The sequence below is a fragment of the Crocodylus porosus genome, unplaced genomic scaffold, assembly GCF_001723895.1.
Source record: "Crocodylus porosus isolate Cpor-Errol unplaced genomic scaffold, CroPor_comp1, whole genome shotgun sequence".
Classification (NCBI taxonomy): domain Eukaryota; kingdom Metazoa; phylum Chordata; order Crocodylia; family Crocodylidae; genus Crocodylus; species Crocodylus porosus.
The window spans coordinates 15,753,342-15,778,728 of NW_017728913.1; the positions used below are offsets into that span (position 1 = coordinate 15,753,342).

Sequence of the window (25,387 nt, forward strand, 5' to 3'; positions counted from 1 at the left end):
CTATTGGGAGATGTTGTTTTCTGCCGCGCTGTGTGCCGCGGTTCCCTAGACAAGTGCAGCAGTTGGAAATACCCCACCGCCCAGCAGGGCGTGACATCACTTTCTACTCCCCTCCCCTTCCTCTTCCTCGCATTTCCTTTTGCCCCTTAGCTTGGACGCGGCTCATGAGCGATGCGCCGGCGGGGGAAGGTAGCCGCGGGGCATGCCGGGAGGCGTAGTTCTTTCCAGGGCCTACAACAGATCGACAGATCGATCTGTTGAGCGATCCCAGCCTGGGTCCCAGCACGCAGGCGCAGTGGGGGCGGGTGTTGGCGGCCGTGGCAGTGGAGCAGTCGGTCCCGCCCGCGAGCCGAAGGTGCGGGGGACCCGGCCACCATGTCCCCGTTGCGCCAGGCCTCCGGCCAAGGTAACGGCGGGCCACGGGGGGCGGGGTGGCCGGAGCTCCCGTCCCCTCCAGTCACACATAGAAGTGGGGCAAAGGTCACCGCCGCGCGGAAGGGGCGGGAGATGACCTAGCGCGGGGAGCACAGCGGGAGCCTGGCAGCTGCTCAGGCCAGCGGGCAGGAAAAGTATAGGGGTGTATACACACGCACCCCCCCTTTGTATGTATCTATATAGAAATATATATCTTTGAAAAAGCAAAAATAAAAAGCCCCACAACGCAGGTGCCAGTGCTGTGCCCTGTGTTTTGTGGACGGTGTTTCATCGGCACGCCCAGCACTATTTGTTTGTCAGTTTGACGTTGGTCAGGCAGGGACTTGGAAGTTGTGGACCTGTTACCTGCTCCCTTGAACTGAAGGGGAGCGTGAACAGGAAACCTGTTTTAGTTTTCTCCCTCAATCTGTGCCTGAAAGTAAGGCACGAACAGGGGAGTTGCTGTTGCCAGAGCGGTGGGTGCACCCCGGTCCCACCTCTGGGCTCCGCAGGGCCCTTCTCTGCCCCAGCGAGCTGTCACCCTGCCCCCCCCCTGCACCTTCCTCCAGCAGTGGTGACCCTGTTCTGGAAGGTCCGGGGATGTGGGGACTCAATGCATTTTGGTTATGTAACTGGATAATGCTGCTGCGTGTCACAGTTTCATAGTTAGTAGGGTTTGAAGGGACCTGAGCAGATCATCAAGTCTGACCCCCTGCCATGACAGGAAAGAGTACTGGGGTCAAACAACCCCAGCAAGGTGATTGTCTAGCCTTGTCTTAAAGACCCCCAAGGTAGGAGCCAGCACCACTTTGCTTGGAAGTTGGTTCCAGATCCTAGCCGCCCTGACGGTGAAGTAGCGCCTCCTGATATCTAACGTAAATCTACCCTCTGCCAGCTTGTGACTGTTATTGCTAGTCACTCCTGGTAGTGCTTGGGGGAACAGGGACTCCCCCAATGCCTGCAGGTCCCCTCTGACTAGTTTGTAACAGGCCAGTAGATCCCCTCTTGGCCTTCTCTTGTGGAAGCTGAACAGGTTCAGGTCCCGTAGCCTCTCCCTGCTGCCCCTGGTCATGCGAGTGGCCCTCCTCTGGACCCTCTCCATGTTGTCCACATCCTTCTTGAAGTGCGGTGCCCAGAACTGGATGCAGTACTCTAGCTGCAGCCTGACCAGTGCCGAATAGAGGGGGAGTATCACCTCCTTTGACCTGCTTGAGATGCATCTGTGGATGCATGACAGGATGCAGTTGGCCTTCCTGACTGCATCCCCACACTGCTGGCCCATGTTCATCTTGGCATCAATGATGACTCCAAGATCCTTTTCTGCCTCTGCAGTGACAAAAAGGGAGTTCCCCAGCCTGTAGGTATGGTGGTGGTTCTTCCTTCTCAGGTGTATCACCTTGCACTTGTCAGTGTTGAATCCCATCCTGTTCTCATCCACCCACGCCTGTAACCTGTCTAGGTCTGATTGCAGCCTATTTCTCCCTTCTAGTTTGCCCACATCCCCCCACATCTTAGTGTTGTCTGCGAATTTGAACAGGGTGCTTTTTACCCCCTTGTCCAAGTCACTGATGAAGATGTTGAACAGCGCGGGCCCGAGGATCGAGCCCTGGGGGACCCTACTGCCCACATCCCTCCAGGTTGAAAATGACCCATCTACTCTCTGGGTGTGGCCCTCCAGCCAGTTGGCAACCCATTTGACTGTGTAGGTGTCGACACCACAGGCCCCCAGTTTTTTAATGAGAACGGGGTGAGAGACTGTGTCGAAGGCCTTCCTAAAGTCCAGAAAGACTACATCTACTGCTACCCCTGCATCTAAGGATTTGGTGACCTGGTCATAGAAGGCCACTAGGTTGGTCTGACAGGACCTGCCTCTGATGAACCCGTGTTGGTTGCCCCTAAGCATAATCTCTCCTGCTGGCTCCTCGTGGATATGTGTCAGAATAATTCTCTCAAACAGCTTACTCAGGATTGAGGTAAGACTAACTGGCCTATAGTTTCCTGGGTTCTCCTTCCTCCCTTTTTTGAAGATGGGAACCACGCTGGTCCTCTTCCAGTCCTCTGGCACCACACCAGAGCACCACAAGTGTTCATAAAGCCATGCCAGGGGTCGAGCAATGACTTCAGCTAATTCCCTCAGCACTCTGGGGTGGAGATCATCCGGACCAGCTGTTTTAAATACATCCAGTCCCTCCAGAAGTTCCCTGACTAGATCCTCACTGACCTTGGCCCAGTGGGGAGGCTGATCCAGTCCCTGCTCAGGAAAATGGAGGCAAAGCAGTCGTTAAATAGGTTAGCTTTGTCATCTGGTGTGACGACCAAATTTCCTAGCATGTCTTGCAGGGGCCCCACGTTACCCGGTACCTTCTTTTTGCCCCTTTTGTATTTAAAAGAGGACTTGTTGTCCTTGATCCAGGAAGCTAGTCCTAGTTTCATCTCCACCTTGGCCTTCCTGATTGCCCCTCTGCATCCCCGAACAACTGCAGTATAGTCCTCCCTGGTGATGGCCCCTCCCTTCCATTGGGTGTATGCCTCCCTTTTAGCTAGGAGACATTCCTGGATGCTTCTGGTGAGCCATGGGGGCTTTTGCGCTCTCCTGCTCCCTTTGATCCATATTGGGATTACCACCCTTTGGGCTTGGAGGATCGTCACCTTTAAGAGTGACCACTGTTCTTGGACACCTGGCTTCCCTCCCCTCCGGGACCTCATTGCCTCCCCGACTATTCTCCTTAGCTCGTTGAAGTTTGCCCTCCTGAAATCTAGGGCTGCTGCCTCACTGCAAGCCTTTCCCACCTTGCGCTGGATGGTGGAATCTAGCTGGCAATGATTACTGTCGCCCAGGTGATCAAGCACCCACAGCCCCCTCACCAGGTCATCACCCGTGGCCAGCACCAGGTCATGAGTTGGATCCCCCCACGTTTCAGTGAGCCCCACTATGTCTGGGTTGGTGTCAGTGAGCAGGAGGGTAAGTTCCTTCTGCTTGTTTCCCATACTACAAGCGTTTGTCTAGAGGCATTGAGGCCTCCTGAGGATGTGTGCAGTGGCTCCCTAATCTCAGCATTGCCCTGGCCCCTGTTGCTTACCTGTGTATATGTTCCACTCGTCGGTCTAGGCTGGGCTGTACTTGGGAGTGCTGCTTTGTTTAGCCGTACAAGGCTTCCTCCTCTCTCGTCTTCCCCTTCCCCTGACAAGCCTAGTTTGAAGCCCACTGGAAGAAATCCCCCAACCTAGAAGAGAACACATGCTTACCTTTAGGGGAAAGGTGGAACCCATCCCATCTAAGCATGTCTCTCATCGTGATGTGCAGGTCATTGTCAAGGAAGCCAAAGCCTGCCTCCAGACACCTTTCCCAAAGTTACCAGTTGGTCTCTGTGATGCACGTCTCATGCCATCTTCCACGTCCACTCACTGGTAGGACAGAAGAGAATACCACTTGTGCACCTATCTCCTTCAGCATGTCCCCCAGAGCATGGTAGTCCGCCATCAGGTGATCAGGGCTTTTCCTGGCCGCATCATTAGTACCCACATGGATTAGGACCACAGGGTAGTAATCGTTGGGCTGAATCACGGCCTGGATCATCCCTATCATGTCCTGAATCTTGCTCCGGGTAGGCAGTAGACCTCGCGTGTCAAGGGGTCCTGGCGACAGATGGGGCCCTCTGTACCTCTCAGGATGGAGTCGCCTATGACGATCGCTAGACGCTTTCTTCTCCAGGACTGCTTAGCTCCTTCGGCCTGTTCGGAGCATGGAGAGTGTGGAGTTGCCTCCTCTCCTTCCTTCTCCTCCAGTGTTGCCAGGGCCTTGTACCTGTTCTCTAGCCAGACTGGAGGAACTGGTACTGCTGTGTTGCGAGCAGCCCTGGTTCTGGAGGTGACCGTCTGCCACTCTGCAGTGGAAGGCATCTCCCGAGGTGCTTCTTCCTTGAGTGTGTGGCCCTGCAGGGAAAGGAAATAACCATCAATTTCATCCTTTGCCTCCCTGATTCCCCTCAGCCTGCTAACTTCCTCCTGGACCTCCCTCACCTGCAGGACAGGCACCTGCAGGACAGGTGTGGGGGTCCCCGATCCCTGACTCCCCGGGCCTTACTGGGCAACCCCTGCAGGCCAGGGGGTGGGGGGCTCCCCCATGGGCTCTGTCTGGGTGGAGGCCTCAGACAGGCCCTGGGGTAGGCTATGCCTCTCGGGCAGGGGCCCTAATAGCACTCCACATCAACACCATTGTAGGAGTTGCTGTTTATTTATAGCTTAGTGCGGTGCCTTCGCCCTACCCCAGCCAGTGCAAATAGTGTCAGTTTCATTGGTTTTAAATGCATATCGCTGTCGATAAGTTTGCTGCTGCTGCTTTTTACATTATGGATCTAGTTCAGTGGCGCTCAACCATTGGGCTGGGCGGTCGGTGGCCAGTTCATCCATGAGCCAGATCCGGCTGGTGGATCCATTCTAGCGTCTGGGGTGGGCATAGTGGGGTCCCATCCAGCCACACACAGGGCAGGGTGGTGGGGGTGGATCCCAATCTCAACTTGGCTCTATAAGGGAGAAGGAGGCTTGACCCAAACCCAGCCTCGCCCTGCAGGGGAAGGGAACATTTCCAGGCCCCAGTGCACACACTTTGGGATTTGGGAATTTGGGAGCAATGGAAGATAGCCATATTAATTGCCACTTCTCCTATACCACCAATGTTCCCAACCTGTGGGGAACGCCAGGGGCCAAATACTATGGCTGCATTGGCCCTCAGGCTGGAGGGTGAGCACCCCAATCCGCTTTAAGCAAATTAGTTTCATTTAACTGAAATAAATTCATTCCAAAACACTGTCCCTGTTCATTTTAATGGGTTGTGATTTCAGCCCATACAGCTAAAGTGCTGGTAACATATTGCTGAAATAGGAATAGAATTAGATAGCTTCCTGGTTAGCAAGAAACAGCAGAATAGTGCTAGTCAAAGAGTTTGTTTTTCAGTACAGCCAGAGTGAAATTAAAATGGATGCTTCAAATAAAGGTTTCCTGCTTGTTCATTTTAAGCATGATTAAATTTTGGGGATGGATTTTAAATTGAATCACCCCCCACTAACTCACAATTATGTGAGTGCAAGAATGAAAGCGCTGCTATGCACAGGTAGAATAGTGCCTCTTGGAATAAATAATCTCTCTCCAACCTTCTCTTTTATTCCAAAACACGCGTCAAAATAGGATCTGGGTTTACTGATTTGATTAGGATTTTTCTTTTCAGTGTAAGATTTAAAAAAAAAGAAACTAAAAATCTCAGGCTGAACACTGTTTGTCATCAGTGATTGAGCCAGGTTAATGTGTAAATGAGTCAGTGAATCTTGTTGTTTTTTGCACAGCACATTGTTGTTTACGTGCTTTAAAGCTGATAAAGAAAGACTGCCTGCCATCAGTGCATATTACAAGATGGACTTCTTCTACTTCTGTACCTCGTATAACCACACACTATACTATTCACTCTCGGGACAAGGACGAGCGATGGGAAGGTATGTGAAAAATTACATCAGAAAGCAGCTTTGTATTACTTGAAGGCTTTCTAAAGTTTAAAACCATAAACATATTTTGCAAAGAATATGTTGTGTTGTGCCTAATACTAATGTTTCAGATAATGCATTATGGTTGTTTACAGTGTTCATAGTGGTTTTAACTGGTCAGTTGTAATGCAGCAAATCTAATTGTATTAAAGTATAGGACTTAAAAGAGGTGAATATGTAAATATGTCTTGTCATCTTAGTTACAAACTAGAAAAAGTTAGCATTTATTTGATCTTTATTTTATTACTGTCAGATATGTACTTTTATGATTTTGCATTAAAATCTTATGAGCTAGTCTTAAAAAAATAAGATGATTAAACTATTAAGTTTTAGCTACTTGATTGTATAACTTGAATAACTTCAGTGGCTTTTTTAGGCCATTGTTAGACAAGGGGTTCTAGCAGTCTCTGCTTCTGGAACAGCCTGGGGAGGCCAGTGACTACCTGTGTAAAGTAGGCTATGCCTGAGACTTAGGTCACTATTCCCAGTGTCATGAAAAAAAGGGCAGAAACATAAAAACCACTTCCTGATTCTTTTACCTCCTGAGCTCGAGGCACCTGGACTTTCAGTGCTCAAGGATGAGTAGTTACCAGTGATGGTGACTAGCGTGTATAGTTCTTTATTGAATCCCTGTTTGTTAGTAAATGGTGTTCGGGTGTTTAGTTCGTTTTCTCTTGCATTGTCCTTGCACAGCATAAATTTATTGTGATATCTGATGTCTTCTATTGCAAAGTAAAATAGTAAACGTTGCACTGATCAGAGAGAGAGGGATAACAAAGACAAATTATTGGATACAATCATTATATCATTTTGCTCTATTGAAGCGGTGAACATGGAAAGATTTGCAGAAGAAGCTGATGTTGTCATCGTTGGAGCAGGCCCCGCAGGACTTTCTGCAGCTATTCGACTCAAACAGTTAGCCATTGAGCATGACAGAGAAGTCCGTGTATGTCTGGTGGAGAAAGCTGCTCAGCTCGGTGCACATACACTTTCCGGTGCTTGTCTTGAGCCACGTGCTTTGACGGAGCTTTTCCCAGACTGGAAGGAGCGAGGGGTATTTATGAACATTAAAATATTATGACTTACCTCTGACTTGTACAAAAAACCTCTTTAGAAATCTTGGTTATTATTAAGAAAATCTGGGGTCCACTAAAGAGGTTTTTTGTTATTTCTTAATAAAAGAAATAAGAAAAGAGGTTATTTCTTAATAAAAATCAAGCAAAATTAAAGGAAAATATTTTCCTACTGTAAGTATCTGTTTCCTGTACATTTACGTATAGAAATCTCTTGGCTATCATAATGTTGGGTACTATAAAACACACTGAGAAAGGAACTGCTTATAAAAGCCCTATGTCAGTTTCACTAGCCAAGAAGCATTACCTGAATTGATCTCTTATCTGTTGCTCTGTCTGGGATGTGGCCTCTCTTGTGTACATCATTGATCTTTCTTATAAGACTACTGCTTCTTTGTTTTCTATTCTGTTAGATTTTTTAATTGATTATTGTAAGAAGGAAATAGCATCTGTTTACTGTCTAGCAGCAAGAAGTAACTCTGATTTTTTTTCTTTAGGCACCACTTCATACTCCTGTAACTGAAGATAAGTTTGGAATTTTAACAAAGAGTTACAGAATTCCAGTGCCAATTCTTCCCGGTATGGCTTGTAGAAAACTTCAACACTTGATGAGAAATGGGGCTATGTTTTAATATGCTGTAAAAAATAGCTAGTGCTACAGAGTGCATTTCAAGTAGAAACTGCATATAAGGGACATTGAACAATCAGTTGTGTTAGAGCAAATCCGTAGACATTTTAATAAGCTGCAATGATGAGGGCTGTGTAAGTAGATGGATGATAGTACATAATATTGCACACAGATCTCATATGCTTTATTGCAATCATAGCTAAGAATGATAAAACCAATATTTATTTGAATTTTTACATCTTTCACATAGTATTTGCACTATGTATATGAATTCCCATTAATCCATGAACCTGGACATATTGTTGTATATTTCTCTCTTTTTGTCTAGGACTTCCAATGGTTAATCATGGGAATTACATAGTGCGCCTTGGACATTTTGTAAGATGGTTGGGTGAACAAGCAGAAGCTATGGGTGTTGAGGTATATCCAGGCTATGCAGCAGCTGAGGTAATGGGAGTAACTCTGTGTGAGTGAGTTTGGCCCAGTTTTTGATGTATTGTAGCAATCCCTATATTACAGAGGAGTATTTAAGAAATTGGCTTGCCAGATTCTGAATTCTGTGGCCCTAACGCAGGAAATCACTGTATTTACTTGAACAGAAAAGTATGTCTTTTTCTCCCGGTCAGCATGAGGGGAAGAATAACCCCATCTTAGAATCAAATATCAGGCCAGGGCAGGCAGAAGCTCGGCTCTGGCTTTGGCTCTGGGCTGAAGCTAGGGCTGAGCCACCACACGCCCTGGGCTGGAATAGCTTGTCTGGCGAGGGAAGGGAGCACACAGCCGGGGCTCACAGGGGGACATGTAGACTGCCTCCCTCCACTCCCCTGCTCCCTGTTCTGTTCTTATGCCTGCCTCTCTCACCCTCTGCTTCCCTCCCCGCAGCTGCCCCTTCCCCTCTTACCATCTGCTCTGGCTTCAGCCCTGATGCTGCTCTGGTGAGAGCTGCTGCCACTTCTCTCTAGCTGGGCTGGGGCTGCAGCACTGGTGAGTGCTCCAGAGCTATAGCAATACTGCAGTGGAAGGTAAGGAGGGAGGCAGGGAATGGAGGGATAAGCATGGAGCAGGCTACAGGAGGGAGCAGGGGTTGGGGAGGCAGGCTGGGCAAGGGCTGGGTTGGGGCTGCATTGCTGTTGGCTTCCCTAGAGGAGCAGAGCTGCAGCAGAAAGTAAGGGAGTGGGGGAGTGGGTGGGAGGGATAGAGTCAGGCACAGGCATGGAAAGCAAGGGAGCAGACAGGCACGGAGGGGCAGGTATGGGGGTGGAGCAAGGGGTAGGAGTCTAGCCCCTTGCCCTCCCACTGCTGCTTTTCCAGCTATAGCAGTGATGGGGACAAATTTGAGATGACCTTCCACTAATTAGATTTGATACATGGAAGATTATAACAAATGTACTGTTTTCTATGTATAGAATCTATAGAGGGGTCATCTTACATTCAAAGTTGTTTTGGATTCAGGTACTTGCCTTTTAAGTTAAATGAATAATTCCTTAGTTTTCAAGATTGTGTCCATAGACAGCTCATGTTTTTTTAATTCTCAATATTCTGTACTTGGAGATAATTTTAGAAATGCAATGAAAATAAATCATTAAAATTGTTCTTGCTCAAACATTTTAAAGGTTCTCTTCCATGAAGATGGAAGTGTGAAAGGGATTGCGACAAATGATGTAGGCATTCAAAAGGATGGAGCACCTAAAGTGAGTACTCATCTCTTTGTAACAAATTTTCAAATCTGTAGTTGCTGCCTAAATCACTTCAGTGCTGTCTGGCACTATATAAACTTAAATTCTAGTCTCTGCCTCAGTCTCTGCCTCAAGTTTAAATCTAAAATATGTGCAAATAGTCCTTCATGGCCACAGGATGAAGCTCCAGTCTCAGGGTAGAGGAAGTTCTATTCTGGCATTGTCAGCAAAAACCTTTGCAGAAGGATGGATCATTTAAGGAGGAGTAACTTTCAGTGTGTAACTTTGAGTGTCATTTGACATGGGTAGAGCCTGGAGGAAAAGAAAAGAAGCCAAGGAAGAAGGGAAAGCATGGACTAAAGCAGAAGAATAACTATAGGTGGGAAAGCAGGGCATCAGAGGGGGAATTTGCTCAGCAATGGCAGCAAGAACAGCTGCTGGTATGTGGGGAGCCCATGCAGCAGCAGCCAGGAGTTAAGACTCTCTCCTACTCTGCTACCTAACACAGAGCTGAAATTCCCACTTATGCCCATGCATAAAGGTGAGAGTTGAAGAGAGGTCTCTCTAGCTATAACTAATAAAACACAGAACACTATTCTTTTGTAGGATTGCTGTCTTCTACCATATTTGCAGTTAATTTTAACTCTTTAGGAGATGCTATAAACCCCCAAATCATTCCTGTTTTTGGGTGGGGCCAGAGGGAAGGGTGAACTTTGGCAGTGTACTTCAGGATAGTTCCAAAAATTGACTTTGAGTGTAGTGTTTCTTAATTTTAAGTGACTGGCCTCCAAGGTGGAATCCACAATGAGTACAGACTGGAGAGAGTCAAAACTGTTCTTACATTGAGTGAAGAGTTGCCTAGAACAAGCCAATGAGGAAAGATTAAATCCTACCACTTTTTTGGAGCTTAATCTTACACAAGGCTGGAAGGAAGCTCCGCTACTTATGATTGCAGGTTATGGACACACCCTTTATATTTCTTTCAAAACCAAGCAAGGGTCATAGTTTTGTTCTAAAAGCAGTACCAGTGAAGGAGAAGGGGGAAATAGTGGTGGCCTTTTACACCGGTTTGAGCACTTGCCCAGGATATGGAATTCTTCCTTCTGCTTGAGAGGGTTCAAACCCTGATCTTCTACATCTGGAGAGCCCTCTGTTCTGTAGTGCATAGTCGCTTCTGGAGTGATACCATTCCATCCTATTGAAGCTGTTTCACTGTGCATAAAAGATGTCAAGATTCATTGGAAAAGGAAGCAAACAGCAGTGCTTGTGATTTTTTTTTTATTTATTTTTTTTTAGCCTAAAGTTTAGGGCATTTGCTTGGGGTGGGAAGATGTGGGTTCTCATCCTTGCTTTAAGAATTGTTGTAGTCCTGATTCACTACTACAGTACAAATTAATAAAAAGAAAAAGGGGCAGTGATAAAGTATACAATACAATAAGCATTAATTCTTATACAGAAAGCGGAAGAATGCTAGCTGCAAGCACACACACTCACACACGGACACCCATTAAAAGACATATTGCCATTCTTATGAAGTACTTGCGCCCCTGATTTTTCTCTGTAGTTATGAGTGGACACATGACCTGCTCCAAAGCCAGTGGTCTGCAGCTATGCTATTGCAAGCCCTGAACACTAGATGGCAGTTTGTATCATGCAGACTGCTAGTGTGGGATGAACTGTCTACCAGGGTAGCCGTTTACAGCAAACAGGCACACACAGGTGCAGTATAACGTGTCCCTGTGAGTTACTTGTTGCTTCTGTGGGACTGCCATTATTAGAGTAGAGTGGCTTACACTGATTTAAGTCTGTATATCAAAATATCTGCTATTTTTACTACAAATTAGTTAATTTACTCCATACATTAGCAGCTTCCCCTTTGGCCTTCCCCAAGAGGAAATTAGCGGAACAGGTGGATGAAGAAAGATTCTTGAGGGCCAGACTTAACCAAAACTTTATTTGAACTATGATATACAACAATGGCCCTGTTTTTAGTACACCATCAGGCTACAGCTCACAGCAGAGTAAATGAAGGAACCTCACCTTCTGCTGGAAGAACCCAGCAAGTAGGTAGTGGTTGTAGCCTGAGTTCTCTTCTTCTCAGTACCAACTCTCTGCATAATTACCATGCTTGTCAGTGATACGAACTTAGTGCTTAACATTACATTCTTGTTGCATTATGTAACTAATGTTGGATCTAAGGTCTGCAATCTGTATAATAATATACAGTATAATATTAGGAGTAGTCAGCCAAAGAGCAGGCAGAAGGGTCTGCTGCTGTGCCCATGTTGTTCATCCCTGATAGGTCAAAGGGGCACCTGTATGGTCTATTTAACTAACAGAATGCAGAATATAACCTAGGAAGTAACTTAAGACTAACACATAGCTGATACAAAGTAGAGCAGTGATTCTCAACCAGGGTTTTGTGGTACCCAGGGGTGCTGCCAGATCCTTTGAAGGATGCTATGAGGTGTGAGGAGATAAGTGAAGCGTAAAAAGATAAGCAGATAAGAGCAGAATCAAGTTTGTCACTCTGGCAAATTCCCCACCCTCACTGCCAGACCCTTCTGCAAGGAAGTAAGCACTGTAATATATAAATGAGTTGTTGAATCTGGGTGCCTCTCAGATTGCAAAAGTGATGGAGGGGTGCCTCAAGTCCAGTGAGGGGTGCTCTGAGCTAAAAAGGTTGAGAACCACTGCCCTAGAGGCCTACGCACACACATACATAAACAGGAGGCACCTTTGCCAGGAGCCAGGAGCATGTGAGATACCTCTATATAATAAGTATTTGTCTACATCAAATTAAAAATTTCAGTAAAACTTTTCTAAGCTTAACTGGGACATGTTTATGTAAGAAAAATGCCCGAAGAATTACTAATCATATCCGAGACAAGTTTTGTTAAAAATACAGCTTTTCTGTTAATTATTCTCACCGTATATTTACAAACAAGTTATTATAACTTCTTTATTGTTTTACTATAAAACAATCATATCTAAAAGAAAGATGCACTTGTTTTGGATCTTTTTTGGCAAAGTTGTTGCTAACATCTGATTTCATTAAGATCCGGTAGTTTATTTAAATGTACAAGACAACTAATTTTTATTGTTTATCTTTTTCTTGGCATGCACAGGAAACCCTTGAGTGGGATTTGAATCTATTTCAAGTCATAAATATGTGCTGAGGGAGTATTTGCTCATAACTAAGTAATTTATTCAAAATGTTTTCTTACAAGATGCATGCGAAATCCTGACAATGTGGACAAAATAACATATGATTAAGGGCCTTTATCCAAATGGCATGTTGTCCAGGATGGCAACTTTCTAAATAAATCTTCAATTTTGAAAGTTATATGGTAATATCCTCTGCCCCGTTCTGACCACACTTCATGAGAGATTAAAAAGGCCAGTGTGATATAAATGGACCCAAAGATCCCCTGCTTAGCTGGTGAAAGTTTATCTGATAAAAGATTTGTGGAAGGCGATCTTTCAGGGAGCACCTCCCAAGGCCTGGCATACAGAGCATTTGTGAAGGTGAGGAGAGCATTTTGAAGTACAGTCACAGTCTGTTGTGGTACTTAAGTTTTCCACAATCCAGGGGAACTGTTTTGATTAAGATTGTTACCAACAAACCCCGGAATCAGGAAGATGCAAGGTGTTATTAAGGCATTGCATCCTAGTGCCCCCTCTTTAGGTCCCAGTTCTGTGCTGCACTTAGAGGTTCAGACACAGTCTCCTCTATATTTTTAAATCCATGTGGTGATTGTTGAATATTCTGCTTTTACAGGCTATCTTTGAAAGGGGTTTGGAATTGCATGCCAAAATCACAATCTTTGCAGAAGGTTGTCATGGACATCTCGCCAAACAGTTATACAACAGGTTCAATCTAAGGGAGAACTGCCAAGTCCAGAGCTATGGTATTGGACTGAAGGAGGTATCCCTAACTAATTTTAACTCAGTCTTTGTAAGCTTAAATAATTCCTGTCAATTGAACTGTTTTCATTTGAGTGTGGGTATATATGTACATGTATACTTATTTTGTTTGTATGTGTATGTGTGTGCACGCATATATTAAATAGTTTGTATAAGTGAGGGGGGCAGTGAATTTTGACAAAAGGTGGGAATTAGTCTTGCACTTTTAAACTTTTGGTATTATAGAATGAGATGGAAAAGGCCAGTTAAGTTGTGATGCCTTTTACCTGCCAGTGCACAACTACTTTCTCTTTTTTTTTTAATGCTGTCAATTCATTTGCTTTCTGTTGCCGTTGTGTTTTCTTTGAACTTCATAACTAGAATTTGCTGTCCCTCCCTTTTTTCTGGTTACAGTACAGTCTTCTGAAACCACATTGGCTGTATCTCTATATTCCCCACTCCCCCCCAAAAAAACAACCCCAAACCCCTCAAAACCTTAATTCACTGTTTTAACTCTTGGCCACTTCTAGCCTTAAGCCTAACTGACTGTGTCACTGCATAAGGGAGAACCAAGGCATAGCCACATTGGAAAGTTGTCCAGGTATGGCTGTCTGCTACACCCCAGTTCTTATTCTGTATGTGACTGTTCTGTAAATTAGTGCCATGAGTTATGTTGTGCCCCAGTGTATTGGAATGATAGCTGAGAATGGTCTTCATTTGTCTTCAGTTATGTTTCAGAATTAAGCCAGTTACCTGTGGGGGTCCAGCAACAATTCTAAAGGCGTCTAGCCCAGGCATTTTATTTAATTTGTAGAAATATTTTATGTATATGTAGAAACATATTTTGTGTTTTATGAAGTGCCACGTATTACTCATGTAAAGTAACAGGTTGGATGAAAGCAAAAAAAAGTGTATACAGAGGTTCAGAATACTTTGTTCTCTATATTTAAATTTTTACTCCAAGTTACAAAACAGCTGTAAAATGTTGTTCAGGTTACTGTATTTGAGGCTATAAAATTCATAGGAACATTTACAACAGCATTTCTTTACTACAACATTTCAAGCACTGTAGTATAATGGAAACAGAATGTGAACCATAATGTTCTGGGATGCTCAGGGAGGCTGATTATAGTATTCTACTTAAAGTCCTAACTGAGGAAGTTATTAAAAGGAATTATAATTATTAATTAACAAAAACAATGCTTGTTTTTTTAAAAAAAGGTCAATATAAGCATATGTTACTCTTCTTGAATTCATTAAGAAAAGTTATTTAAAATCACTCATGTAAAACACAGGATCTTCTGTGATTAACAGCAAATGTTAGGGATTGTCACCAGCTTTAGCTATCATGCTTAAAATATTAAGAAACAACTTGTGTAATTTGCTGATGTGTGGCATTTCAAGGAAGGATAGTAATTGAAATGCTACTTAGAAATATGCTGGGAGGGTGTTTGCATTGCTTTCCTTACTTGATAATATAATGTAGCACAGTAAATTGAAAGTAACATGTATGCAATTTTATTCCTATTGCATCTAGTTGGATTATGGTTTTATGTTGCATTATAAAAAAGCTACTACTGTATTTTGCATTGTAAAGTAGTTTCTGGGGGACTTCTATTCCAGTTGTGGCTTATTGATGAAAAGAAGTGGAAACCGGGAAGGGTAGAACACACAGTAGGCTGGCCCTTGGACAGACATACATATGGAGGATCCTTTCTTTATCATTTAAACGAAGGTGAACCATTAGTAGCTCTTGGGTTTGTGGTAAGTATTTTTTTCTGCTAATACAAAGTTTATTTGTATGCAGTTTTTGTTTCTTTATTAACTTTCAATGTGGCCTCTTTTAACAGCAGCAGACCATTTGATTCTTGATCCCTAATGCTATTGTTACTGTAGGAGAAGTGGATCTAAGTCTTTCTGGTTTATCTTAATGTCTCTATAGCAGGGGTTTTCATAGAATCATAGAAGTCGTGTCGGAAGGGACCTTGTAGATCTTCAAGTCCGACCCCCTGCCTGGGCGGGAGAAAAGAGTGGACTCAAATGAGTCCAGCCAGGTAGTCATCAAGCCTCTTCTTAAAGATCCCCAGGGTAGGAGCCAGCACCACTTCTCTAGGAAGTTTTAAACCTTTTTAAATAAGCGTATCCCTTGAGTCTTAAAGTTTCAGCTTATGTACCCCTTTATATTCTTTTCTTGGGGGTGGGGGGTACACTAGATCGAGGCCCCCACAGTGAAGCTGGGGCTGGGGCAGGCACTGCATAGGCGGGGGGAGAAAAAAAATCATTGACCCCCAACTAGATCATCCCAGGCAAAGCTTTGTCTAGCCTGGCCTTAAAAACTTACAAGAATGGAGATTCCACCACCTGTCTAGGTAACCTGTTTCAGTGTTTTATTACCCTTCTAGTGAGAACATTTTTCCTAATATCTGTGGCTCTTTTTTTCATAAAGTACAACCCCTCCTTCTTCCGGAACAGTCTGTACCCATCCATGACAGTGTTCCAGGCATGCAAGCTATCCCACCAAGTCTCTGTTATTCCAAGCACGTCATAATTCTGTGACTGTGAAATGCTTCTTTTAATATCTTCATCAGCGACCTGGAAGAGTGGAGGGAAGTTTGCAGATAATACCAAGGTGGGAGGAGTAGTAGATACACTGGAGGGTAGGACTAGGATTCAGAGAGACCTAGACAAATCAGAGGATTGGACCAAAAGAAATCTCATGAGGTTCAATAAGGAAAAGTGCAAATCCTGCATTTAATATAGAATAATCCCATGCACCAGTACAGGCTGGGAACTGAATGGCTTTGCAGAAGGATTATAGTGGATAAGCTGAATATGAGCCAATAGTATGTCCTTGTTGCAAAGAAGACAAATGGCATGCTGGGCTGCATTCGTAGGAGCATTGTCAGAAGATCGAGGGAAGTATTTCCCTGTATTCGGCACTGGTGAGGCCACATCTGGAGTGGTGTGTCCAATTTTAGGCCCCCCCACTACAGAAGGGATGTGGACAGATTGGAGAGAGTCCAGCGGGGGGGGAGGGTAACCAACGAAAGTGGTTAGGGGGCTGGGGCACATGTGAGAAGCGGCTGAGGAAACTGGGCTTATTTAGTTCGGAGAAGAGAAGACTGAGAGGGGGATTTAATAGCAGCCTTCAACTACCTGAAGGGTGGTTCCAAAGAGGATGAAGGTAGATTGTTGTCAGTGGCGACAGAACAAGGAGCTATGGTCTCAAGATGCAGTAAGGGAAGTTTAGGTTAGATATTAGGACAGAGTTTCTCACTAGAAGGATAGTAAAGCACTGGAACACGTTACCCAGAGGTTGTGGAATCTCCATCTTGGGAGTTTTTTAAGAAGTGGCTAGACAAATCCCTGGCTGGGATGAGACAACTGGGGATGGTCCTGCTTTTGAGCAGTGGTTTAGAATAGATGACCTCCTGAGCTCCCTTTGAATCATAATTTTCTGATTCAAAGTCTATCAAAGCTGGAATTTGGCTATATCTAGAACTATGTTCAGGCTTTTGAATGGATGTAAAATATGAAGTAGGCATTTAGCCATCTGGCATAGTCTGTGTTCATTATCTGTCTTTATAGCATTTTTCCCTGATGCCTTATACTGATGCTTCATCTATCTGTAAATGTTAATTGACTCAGTTCTAAGTCATGTAAAACAGTGCTTACAAGTATTGGTGAGAAGACTGTGAGAGCACCCTGGGGATAAGAGTAGCCCATATTTCTGTTCTGCGTTCGACAACGTTTTGAAATATGATTTGGAAATTATTATGCCTTAACCACACAGCATAGGACAAACCATGATTAATGCAGTTGCATTGCTTTATTCCCTGTGGGAACAGGAGCTGGGTAGTGTGGAAAGTATCTTAACCAAGTTGTAAAGATTTTGACTGGGACTGGGCACAACTTTCTGGTAGCAAAATCTTCAGACTTGGCTCTAATTGTAGCATAAATGGAACATAGCTTGGCGACTGCGTTTATCTTTAGTTTTAAAAGAGCCTGAAACTGGTATGATATGAAATGGGCTCATCATGCCTTCCTAGCCTTAAGACACTTTATAGCAGCAATATAAAACTATCATCTCTTTTGTTGATTTATTCATATTTAATGTTTCTAACATCATGTTTACCTGTTTTGTGTATAGATTGGCTTAGATTATCAAAATCCCTACTTGAACCCCTTTAGAGAGTTCCAGAGGTGGAAGCACCATCCCAGTGTGGAGCCTACTTTGGAGGGTGGAAAAAGGATTGCATATGGTGCAAGGGCTTTGAATGAAGGTGGTTTCCAGGTAAGTATTTTGTAACTTTATTAGACTATTTACCTTGGATTTCCTTGGGCCACAGTGCTAGTTATACTAATTCCAATTTGTCTACTTGGAAGTCTCCATTGGCTTATTATGAAAGGTTAGATAAAGCAGAAGTAACTACAGATCAGAAGAAGAAAAGTCTTTTGGGTCTAGCAGATCTCATTAGATGTTCTACAATAAGCTGATTGCCACTACTTGGGAAAATGGACACTGTTTATTAGACTGAGCATATGGCCAGATCTCTCTTGTGTCTGTTGCAACAGAATTGTGCAAAACAGCAAAGGTGTTACAATAGTCAGTAATGAACATATTGCTAACAGGCAGTGGGTAGGTGTACTCTTTTTCCCTTGGTCTCTACAAGTTTATGTGAATGAGTTCCTGAGAAATACAGATGAAAGAATTAAGGCTGTTTCTTTTAGCCACTGTGGACATTCTCCACAGCTCAGCAAGAATACAGTTAAAATTTCCAGCTTATGAGCCTGGCTTTTGGTAATATGTGAGAAACCTTCCATAATTGACGTGGCTGAGCTTGACTTGTTTTATTTAATGTGCTTTGTACCTACATTAAATGGAACTTACTTTCCTGTATCTCCTGGTTGACCAGAAATTTTAAACAGATACACTCTAGAAAGCTCGTATCTTTTAAAGATGTGCTTCTTGGGTTTAAGAACATCTCATTGAATCGGCTGGAAGCAAAGTAGTAAGAATAGAGATTTTCTAAAATAGTTGTCTTGATAATAATTGTAGGAGTCCTTGATCAGTTGGCACAATGGAGCCATAATAGCACTTTAAGTTCTTAGTTTCCCTTTCATTTGGTGAAGATGATTGCCTCATATATAGAAAGATGCACAAAATTGCCAAATACTCTGATACTTTTATCTTTTTAATTAGCTGTAGATGAACTAATTGCCAGATATTTCTGTCTTTCACTATGGTGGTGCTGTTACTTGGGGGACAAGTTATGGCCCTTAAGTGCTTTCCTCTTTTGAGCATTTAATATATTGTATACAAACAGCTGTTTGACTTGGCAACTTTAATAATTCAAGCACTCAAAGTATAATGGCATAAGCCTGCAGAAAGCATGCTTAGTATGCATTTCATGAATGTTGCTTCTCCCTTTCCCTGCTGCTTCCTCTGTCATGAAATTTACTAAAAATTATGCCAGAAGTCAAGTTTTACTTATAAAATATGCCAAAGTGGGGGCTCCTGTAAAGCTGTTCACATCATTGTAAATACTTAAATGTTTCATTGAATGAGAGTGACTCTACAGTACAGTGATTAGGGCATTTACCTGTGAGATGGGATTATCTGGGATCGGTTCCTGTTTCCATGTCTATTTAAGTGTTTTATTTGAAATGGAAGTTTCAGCAGGAAAGGATTGAGACAATACACTACAACCATTATAGTTAGGGTACTCTCCTGCGACATGCAATTCAAATCCCTGCTGTGAATCAGGCAGGGAAGGGTTTTTAACCCTGGGTCTGCCGCATCCTAGGTGAGTGCCCTAACCAGTTAGTTATGGGATATAAAAGGGATACCACCACCGTCTTTGCCAAAGTGCTGAAATTTTTTGGTTAACCTTAAAAGTATTGCCAACTTCACCAGCTGATTTTGGGTTAGTTAAAACCACACTATTGACGTAGTCGTATTCAGAAGTAGTAAGAAAGAACTTCAAAGGGACTTCTACAATATAGTAAGTGTGGGGGGGCATGTCTCTGGCTGTTTTAAGACATATCTGAATCACCTGATTAGTTTTAATTTGTAGCTACAGGACATCATTTTCTACATTCAAACATTTTCAGAATTTACCCTGGTAGATGGTATCAGGCTTCTCAGAGAGAGGGACTAGAGGGACAGTTTGTTCACAAACTGTTTGGTTGTTAGTCTCCAAGCAAGTTTTTTTTTCTTCTTTTTTCTTCCTGTAAAGGAATTGGGATTTTGTTCCAAATTGTATAGTGTGTACAAAGTCTGTTTGTCAACTGAGAGGATGTAGAACTAAACACTAAACAAGAGAGAAGAATCAAGAATTCCACAGTCAGATCAGCATGGACACCATGGCATGATTTGCCTTATTCTGTAGCGGGAAGCATGGTCTTCTTTAGATATCTTAAGTGTATTAACAAATGCTTCCTATCCTTGCAGCAACCAGACATGGACATCATTCCCCTTCTCTGCTTGCGGTAGTTTAGGGTTTGTCCTCAATCTGCAACAGGGTTCTTTGTGTACTTTTAAGAACAGGCTAGACAAAAAAGTGTATAGGGTATTTTGGGGGGGGGGATCCTGCCTTCAGCAGGTGGTTGGACTAGATGATTTCCCGAGGCCCTATCAAGTCCTACTTTTCTATGATTGTGTGATTCTGTTAAGACGGATACAATGACTGTGGGAGAAAGCATGCTTTTCTATTTTTAAAATAAAAGTTAACTTACTGAATTGGATATCAGAAAAAATAGAAAGGACTGATGTTCCACAGTATCTGATCTTTCATTTGCTCACTGCCAGAAGACCATGACTTAAGTAGAACTGCTCTACCTAATCTTTTAGGTAATGCATGAGCAAGTGTGATATCACACATAGCATTTCTGGTCATGTGCTAAATTTGATTTTCATTAGATTTGGTTAATTTAAGAAAATGCAGATATTCATCTCAGTACGTTTTTCTCTTCAGTCTATACCCAAACTCACCTTCCCTGGTGGATTACTGATTGGTTGCAGTCCTGGTTTTATGAATGTTCCTAAAATCAAAGGTACACATACTGCAATGAAAAGTGGCATGCTGGCTTCAGAAGCTATTTTCAACCAATTAACTAATGAAAACATCCAAGCAAAGACAACAGGTAAGATTGCCATACTTTAGACTTGTAATCGGCTAGCACAGGGAAAACTTTTCTGGCTGCGGGACTGGAATGACCCACCCTGGGTCAAAGGCAGGTAGATCAGCAGTAGGATCCTGCTTCCACGACTGGTCATTCTGACAGCAGGGCTTCAGCCCCCAGCCACCAAAGCCTTGGATCTGCAGGCCCAAGCCCAAGATTCTTCAGGGCTGCCAACCCCTGGACCAGCATATACAGTTGAAACCATCTGCACTTTAATTATTTGAATATGAAGGAGCTGCTTGAAATCAAAATAAATCACCATTACTGTGATGGTTCCAGACCAAATGGATACATTTGAGGGTTTTTTCCTGCAAGTCAGAAAGTCTTGTGTTTGGTTACAGTGAATAGATCTGGTCCTTGCACTTCAGTGGAGAATGCAGTGTGCTTTTGATACAAGGGGGCATTATGGGTTGTTAGCCTAAATTTACTGTCCATGTTTTTAAACAAAAATCTTTTAAGGTTGACTTTCACAATTTTAAAAAAATATTTAGGTAGCAGCGATGAGCGTCTTGCCTGTAGCTCGAACAGTATTACTGCATTAGTTCAGACAGTGAAAGGCTACCATCTGTCATTGTTCCAGCTGAGAGAAATGCAAATAAAATCATACAATGCAATTTAACAGTGAATAGCAAATTAAGTTTTTTAAGTTGTCAGATTATTACACTTCTGTTCAACTGAAACTTAACCTTACAGCAGTGGCTCTCAGATTTTAGACTCAAGACACTCCTCAAAAAATGCCAGCTCTTACTTTTCACTCCCTTTGTCTACAAAAAAAAGAGCCAGTACTCCCTGAGTACTTTGCAACAGAAAAGACTGCAGTAAGTCAGAATACTAATACTATGATTTCCTATTTGAAACTGGGTTTATCTTGTGAAACATGTTTACACATCTGACAATGCTAGAACTGTGAGACACCCCACAGCACTCCTAAAAGGATTTCAAGGCACCTCAAGGTGCTATGGCACCCTGGGTAAGAATCCCTGCCTTTCACAGTCCTTTCATTGTAGTAGTATCCTGTATGCATCCCATTATGTGTCACGTGCAGTGTATGCTGCTTTAGATAAAATAGCAAATACATCCTGCAATAGCTGCCCTGTATTGGTAGTTTTGTACTATTGTGTAGCTTTCTTTATATATAAATTGTTCTCTCTGGTAGTTGTCACCGTGAGTCTGGAGAAATCACAGACAGTGTCAGAACTTTATGTGATCCCATAATCTTTTAGCCTTTTGTAATGTTTAGAAGCCTAAACTTTGTAATGATGCTATTCCCTAAAACTCCAAGTTGTTGTAACCATTTAAAAATGTATGCTAATATTTCACAACTACAGGTGTGGTACAAGATAGTCTTGTAGTATCTGGAGCAGTCAGATTGTTCAGCTTCTAGCTAGCACACTTAGAAGCTTTCTGCAATAAAAAGCCATCATGCTAATATACTGTTCCTTCATGGTAGTTAGATCTGTTCCCATTGTGGAAAGAATTGGAACATGATATTCTTCAACTTCATTATAAAACTGTTTTCCTTGTGTGCTTAATAAATAAAGTTGTTTTGTTACAGGCTTTTAATTGTGGCAGTACAGTGTGCTGTAAAGTGGTGCATCTTTTAGAGTAGGTAGGCCTTTACTTTATTTATTTCAGCGTCCATTCTGAAACAGTATTGATAATTGGAATGAATGTTGCTTCAGGAGCTTCTTCTGATGCTGTTTCTCAGGTCTGCCTTTAAAATCAATTTGTTACAACAGAATTACATTTTAAAGCAGCCTAATATACTGTATTTATCCATAGCCAAGACTACTGTGAACGCAAGACAACCCCCCAACAATTAGATTGTATACATGGAACATTTATAAATGTTGTTATAACATTCAACATGTAAAGTTTAAATTTTGGAGCAACATCTTAAATTCATCCTCCCCACAGCTACAGCCAGGCAAGCAGCGGTAGGGGGCCAGGTGGCAGGGGAGTCAAGTAGCCTGACCCTTCCCCTTTGCTGCCTGTCTCCCCCTCCCTGTAATGCTATTCCCTTTGCCACCTGGCACCTGCCCTGCCTCCCACCTACCTCACTGCAGCTTACCTTCCCGCCTGGTTCCAATCTGGAGCACTTGGTAGCTCTAGTCCTCACGTAGCCATGCAGCAGTAGTTCCAGCAGAGTGGGTCGGGCAGCAGCTTCAACTACCAGCCTACATTGGGGCTGGAGCCACAGCAGTTGCCTGCCCCACTTAAACCAAAGATGGGGTGCTTTTTGTCCCCATCTTAATGAGGGAGGAAAAAACACCTTGTCTTGGATTCAAGTAAATACAGTACTGTAAGAGGATGGAGTTCCAGATATCAGTGTGTTCATTTTGCATAGGCTGTAGAAGTTAGAATGCTATGGTTCTCAGGTTTTAAAGTTTAAGGGGAAAAGTTTAGGCCTAGGTAGCAAAAAGGCTATTTCAGATAATGCTTCTTATCCAACAGCCAAGATTTTACAGTACTGGTGCCTTCTACAGGCGTCAACATTTGTCTTCATTTTTAAATTTCAAAGGCAAAATGATTTTGAGAGAGACAGTTGGGCGAGGCTTAATATTTCTCTGTATTCTGTGTGCATGGCCAGAAACAGCATCATTTAGTCTAAACTACCTGTATGTACCACAAGCCTTTTTAGGTATCTGCCACTGACTCTTGGAAGTAGATCCTCCTGTATGGTGCAGAAGCATGGTAGTTTTGTATATTCCTAGTTTCCCATTCTAAATTTCTTCTCCAGTCCTCAAGCAATAGAGTTTTTAAAATGGAATGCATAGGGTTTTCAGGATTTTTTTTCCACAAGAGACTTCAGTAGTACTTGCTTTCCTCTATAAATAAAGGAAGGATATCTGTTTAGTGGAATTACATTCAACTTTACAAGTGCATAGGAAGAACTTTTTCAGAAGAGAGCCCTCAATAGCAGTTTTTAGATGTGTGGTTGTCTTGCTTACTTCTACATCACTTTTTTCAGTGGAACTAAAAGTGAGGTAAATTTAGGTATATTCTTATGAAACAGCTATAAACCCAGTTTTTATTTGATAAATCAATGTTTGAGCACTGTAAATTAATACAGTATTGACCATTACTTTTCAGTTTGCAACCAGTTTTGAGTACAATCTTCCCTTTAAATACTTATTTCTGTTTTTAGGACTTAATGTGCCAGAATATGAAGAGAATTTAAAGAAATCCTGGGTGTGGAAAGAAATTTATTCTGTTAGGAATATCCGGCCTTCCTGCCATGGTGTGTTGGGTGTATATGGAGGAATGATTTACACAGGCATATTTTACTGGATACTGAGAGGAATGGAGCCATGGACGTTAAAACATCCAGGTAACTCCTTCAGCAGATTCTGCTGTATGTCTTGTATCTGTTCTCTGGCCTTTAATATTAAATCTAGCAACAGACGGGTTAGTTCTCACATGGGAGAGCTTTCAAACACAAACCAAGGCTAGAGTGGTTACTTGATAAGTATATTTGTGTCTGGATCACTGCCCTAATGTAACTGGTCTGGGGGGTAGGGGTAGTATTTTTTTGTGCTCACTTCCAGTTATTAAGAATTCCACACATTGCTAAAGTGTCTTATTTAAAATTGAATTTGAATACCTACAAATTACTTGATCTAAACACCAGTACATTGACTTATATCATTCATAATTTCAGGGGCAGACTTTGCTCAGCTAAAACCAGCCAAAGACTGCACACCTATTGAATATCCAAAGCCTGATGGAAAAATCAGTTTTGATCTCCTATCTTCTGTGGCTCTAAGTGGTACAAATCATGAACATGATCAGCCTCCTCATTTGACTTTAAAGGATGACAGTGTCCCTGTGAATAAGAATTTAGCAATATTTGATGGACCAGAACAAAGATTCTGTCCTGCAGGTATGTAAAATGAATTGTACGTTAGAACATTTTTTCAGGGTGAATGACAATTTTCCCCCTCACTATGGCCTCACCCTTTTCCCTAAGAACTTTGTGTGACCAGACAATTGGTGCAACTGCACAGGAGATATCAACTGAACATTTAAGTCCCCATACTGTAAAATCACAGCCCTTATTTAATTACTTTTGAAGAGTGCAAGAACTTGTGAGTTATGAACATAGAACTTGTTATATGTCCTTTTTTAATTTTTGGATTTTTAAGATCTTGAGTAATTCGGTAGCTGACCCAAATAGTGACATTATTCTTGTCTTCACAGGAGTTTATGAGTTTGTTCCTCTGGAAACAGGAGAAGGGTCACGGCTGCAAATAAATGCCCAGAACTGTGTCCACTGCAAAACATGTGATATTAAAGACCCAAGTCAGAATATTAACTGGGTAGTACCTGAAGGTGGAGGAGGACCAGCCTATAATGGAATGTAAATCAGATCAAAACTGTCCAGTGAACTGCTGACATGATGCTGTAAGCTCCTACAATGAAGTTTTACAGGAACTGTGCTGCAGTGTAAGCATATAACTGACCTGAGTGTTTGAGGTAAATTTGCCATTCTAAACTTCAGGCTGGACCACTATGTTAAAGCATAATGCCTTTGCATTTGCTATTATTTGTGAGAAGCTTCATCCAAGCAAGTGGAGCAGCAGACAAAAAAACCAAACAAACAGGTCTTTTCTTGATTATTTTTTGTCAGTGTGGAATCTGATCTTTTGCCAGTGGTTAAGTGGACATATCCAGAACTCTGGATGTGAAAGAATTAAAAAGAGTGATTCTTCATCTTTAGTGATGAGTACATATGTCTGCCCTGCCTTAAATATTCTATAAATGAAATCTTGATCCAATAAGTGCATTAGAAAAAAAATCAGTCTATAAAACTCACCAATTTTAACTGTTACACTTCATAATATTTAACTCTGGTATTTCAAGGGAAGAAATTTCTAATAAAGTTTCTAAGTACTATATATAAACTTAATTGATAAGTTGTCACTTTATTTTTACAAACTACTTCTACCAACACTTCAAGTCAGTGGGATT

At 42.7% G+C, this 25,387-nt stretch overlaps 1 protein-coding gene across 1 annotated transcript; it reads left to right on the forward strand.

Annotated features, from left to right (window-relative positions):
* The first annotated feature begins 289 nt into the window (after positions 1-289).
* On the forward strand, positions 290-25,325 carry ETFDH (electron transfer flavoprotein dehydrogenase). The gene is made up of 13 exons (XM_019534537.1): positions 290-406; positions 5,754-5,900; positions 6,773-7,002; positions 7,519-7,600; positions 7,978-8,096; positions 9,263-9,340; positions 13,107-13,253; positions 14,855-14,995; positions 17,382-17,525; positions 20,209-20,377; positions 23,565-23,747; positions 24,078-24,299; positions 24,617-25,325. Exons 1-13 carry the CDS (start codon positions 376-378, stop codon positions 24,778-24,780), a joined length of 1,857 nt encoding a protein of 618 aa, XP_019390082.1. The 5' UTR covers positions 290-375; the 3' UTR covers positions 24,781-25,325.
* The last annotated feature ends 62 nt before the right edge of the window (positions 25,326-25,387 follow it).

Bases quoted from the DNA above. Each gene is read 5' to 3' on its own strand.
- ETFDH (XM_019534537.1), top strand. From the start codon at position 376: ATGTCCCCGTTGCGCCAGGCCTCCGGCCAAG. The intron at 8,097-9,262 runs GTAATGGGAGTA...AACATTTTAAAG, and splicing joins CAGGCTATGCAGCAGCTGAG to GTTCTCTTCCATGAAGATGG. The intron at 20,378-23,564 runs GTAAGATTGCCA...TTCTGTTTTTAG, and splicing joins CATCCAAGCAAAGACAACAG to GACTTAATGTGCCAGAATAT.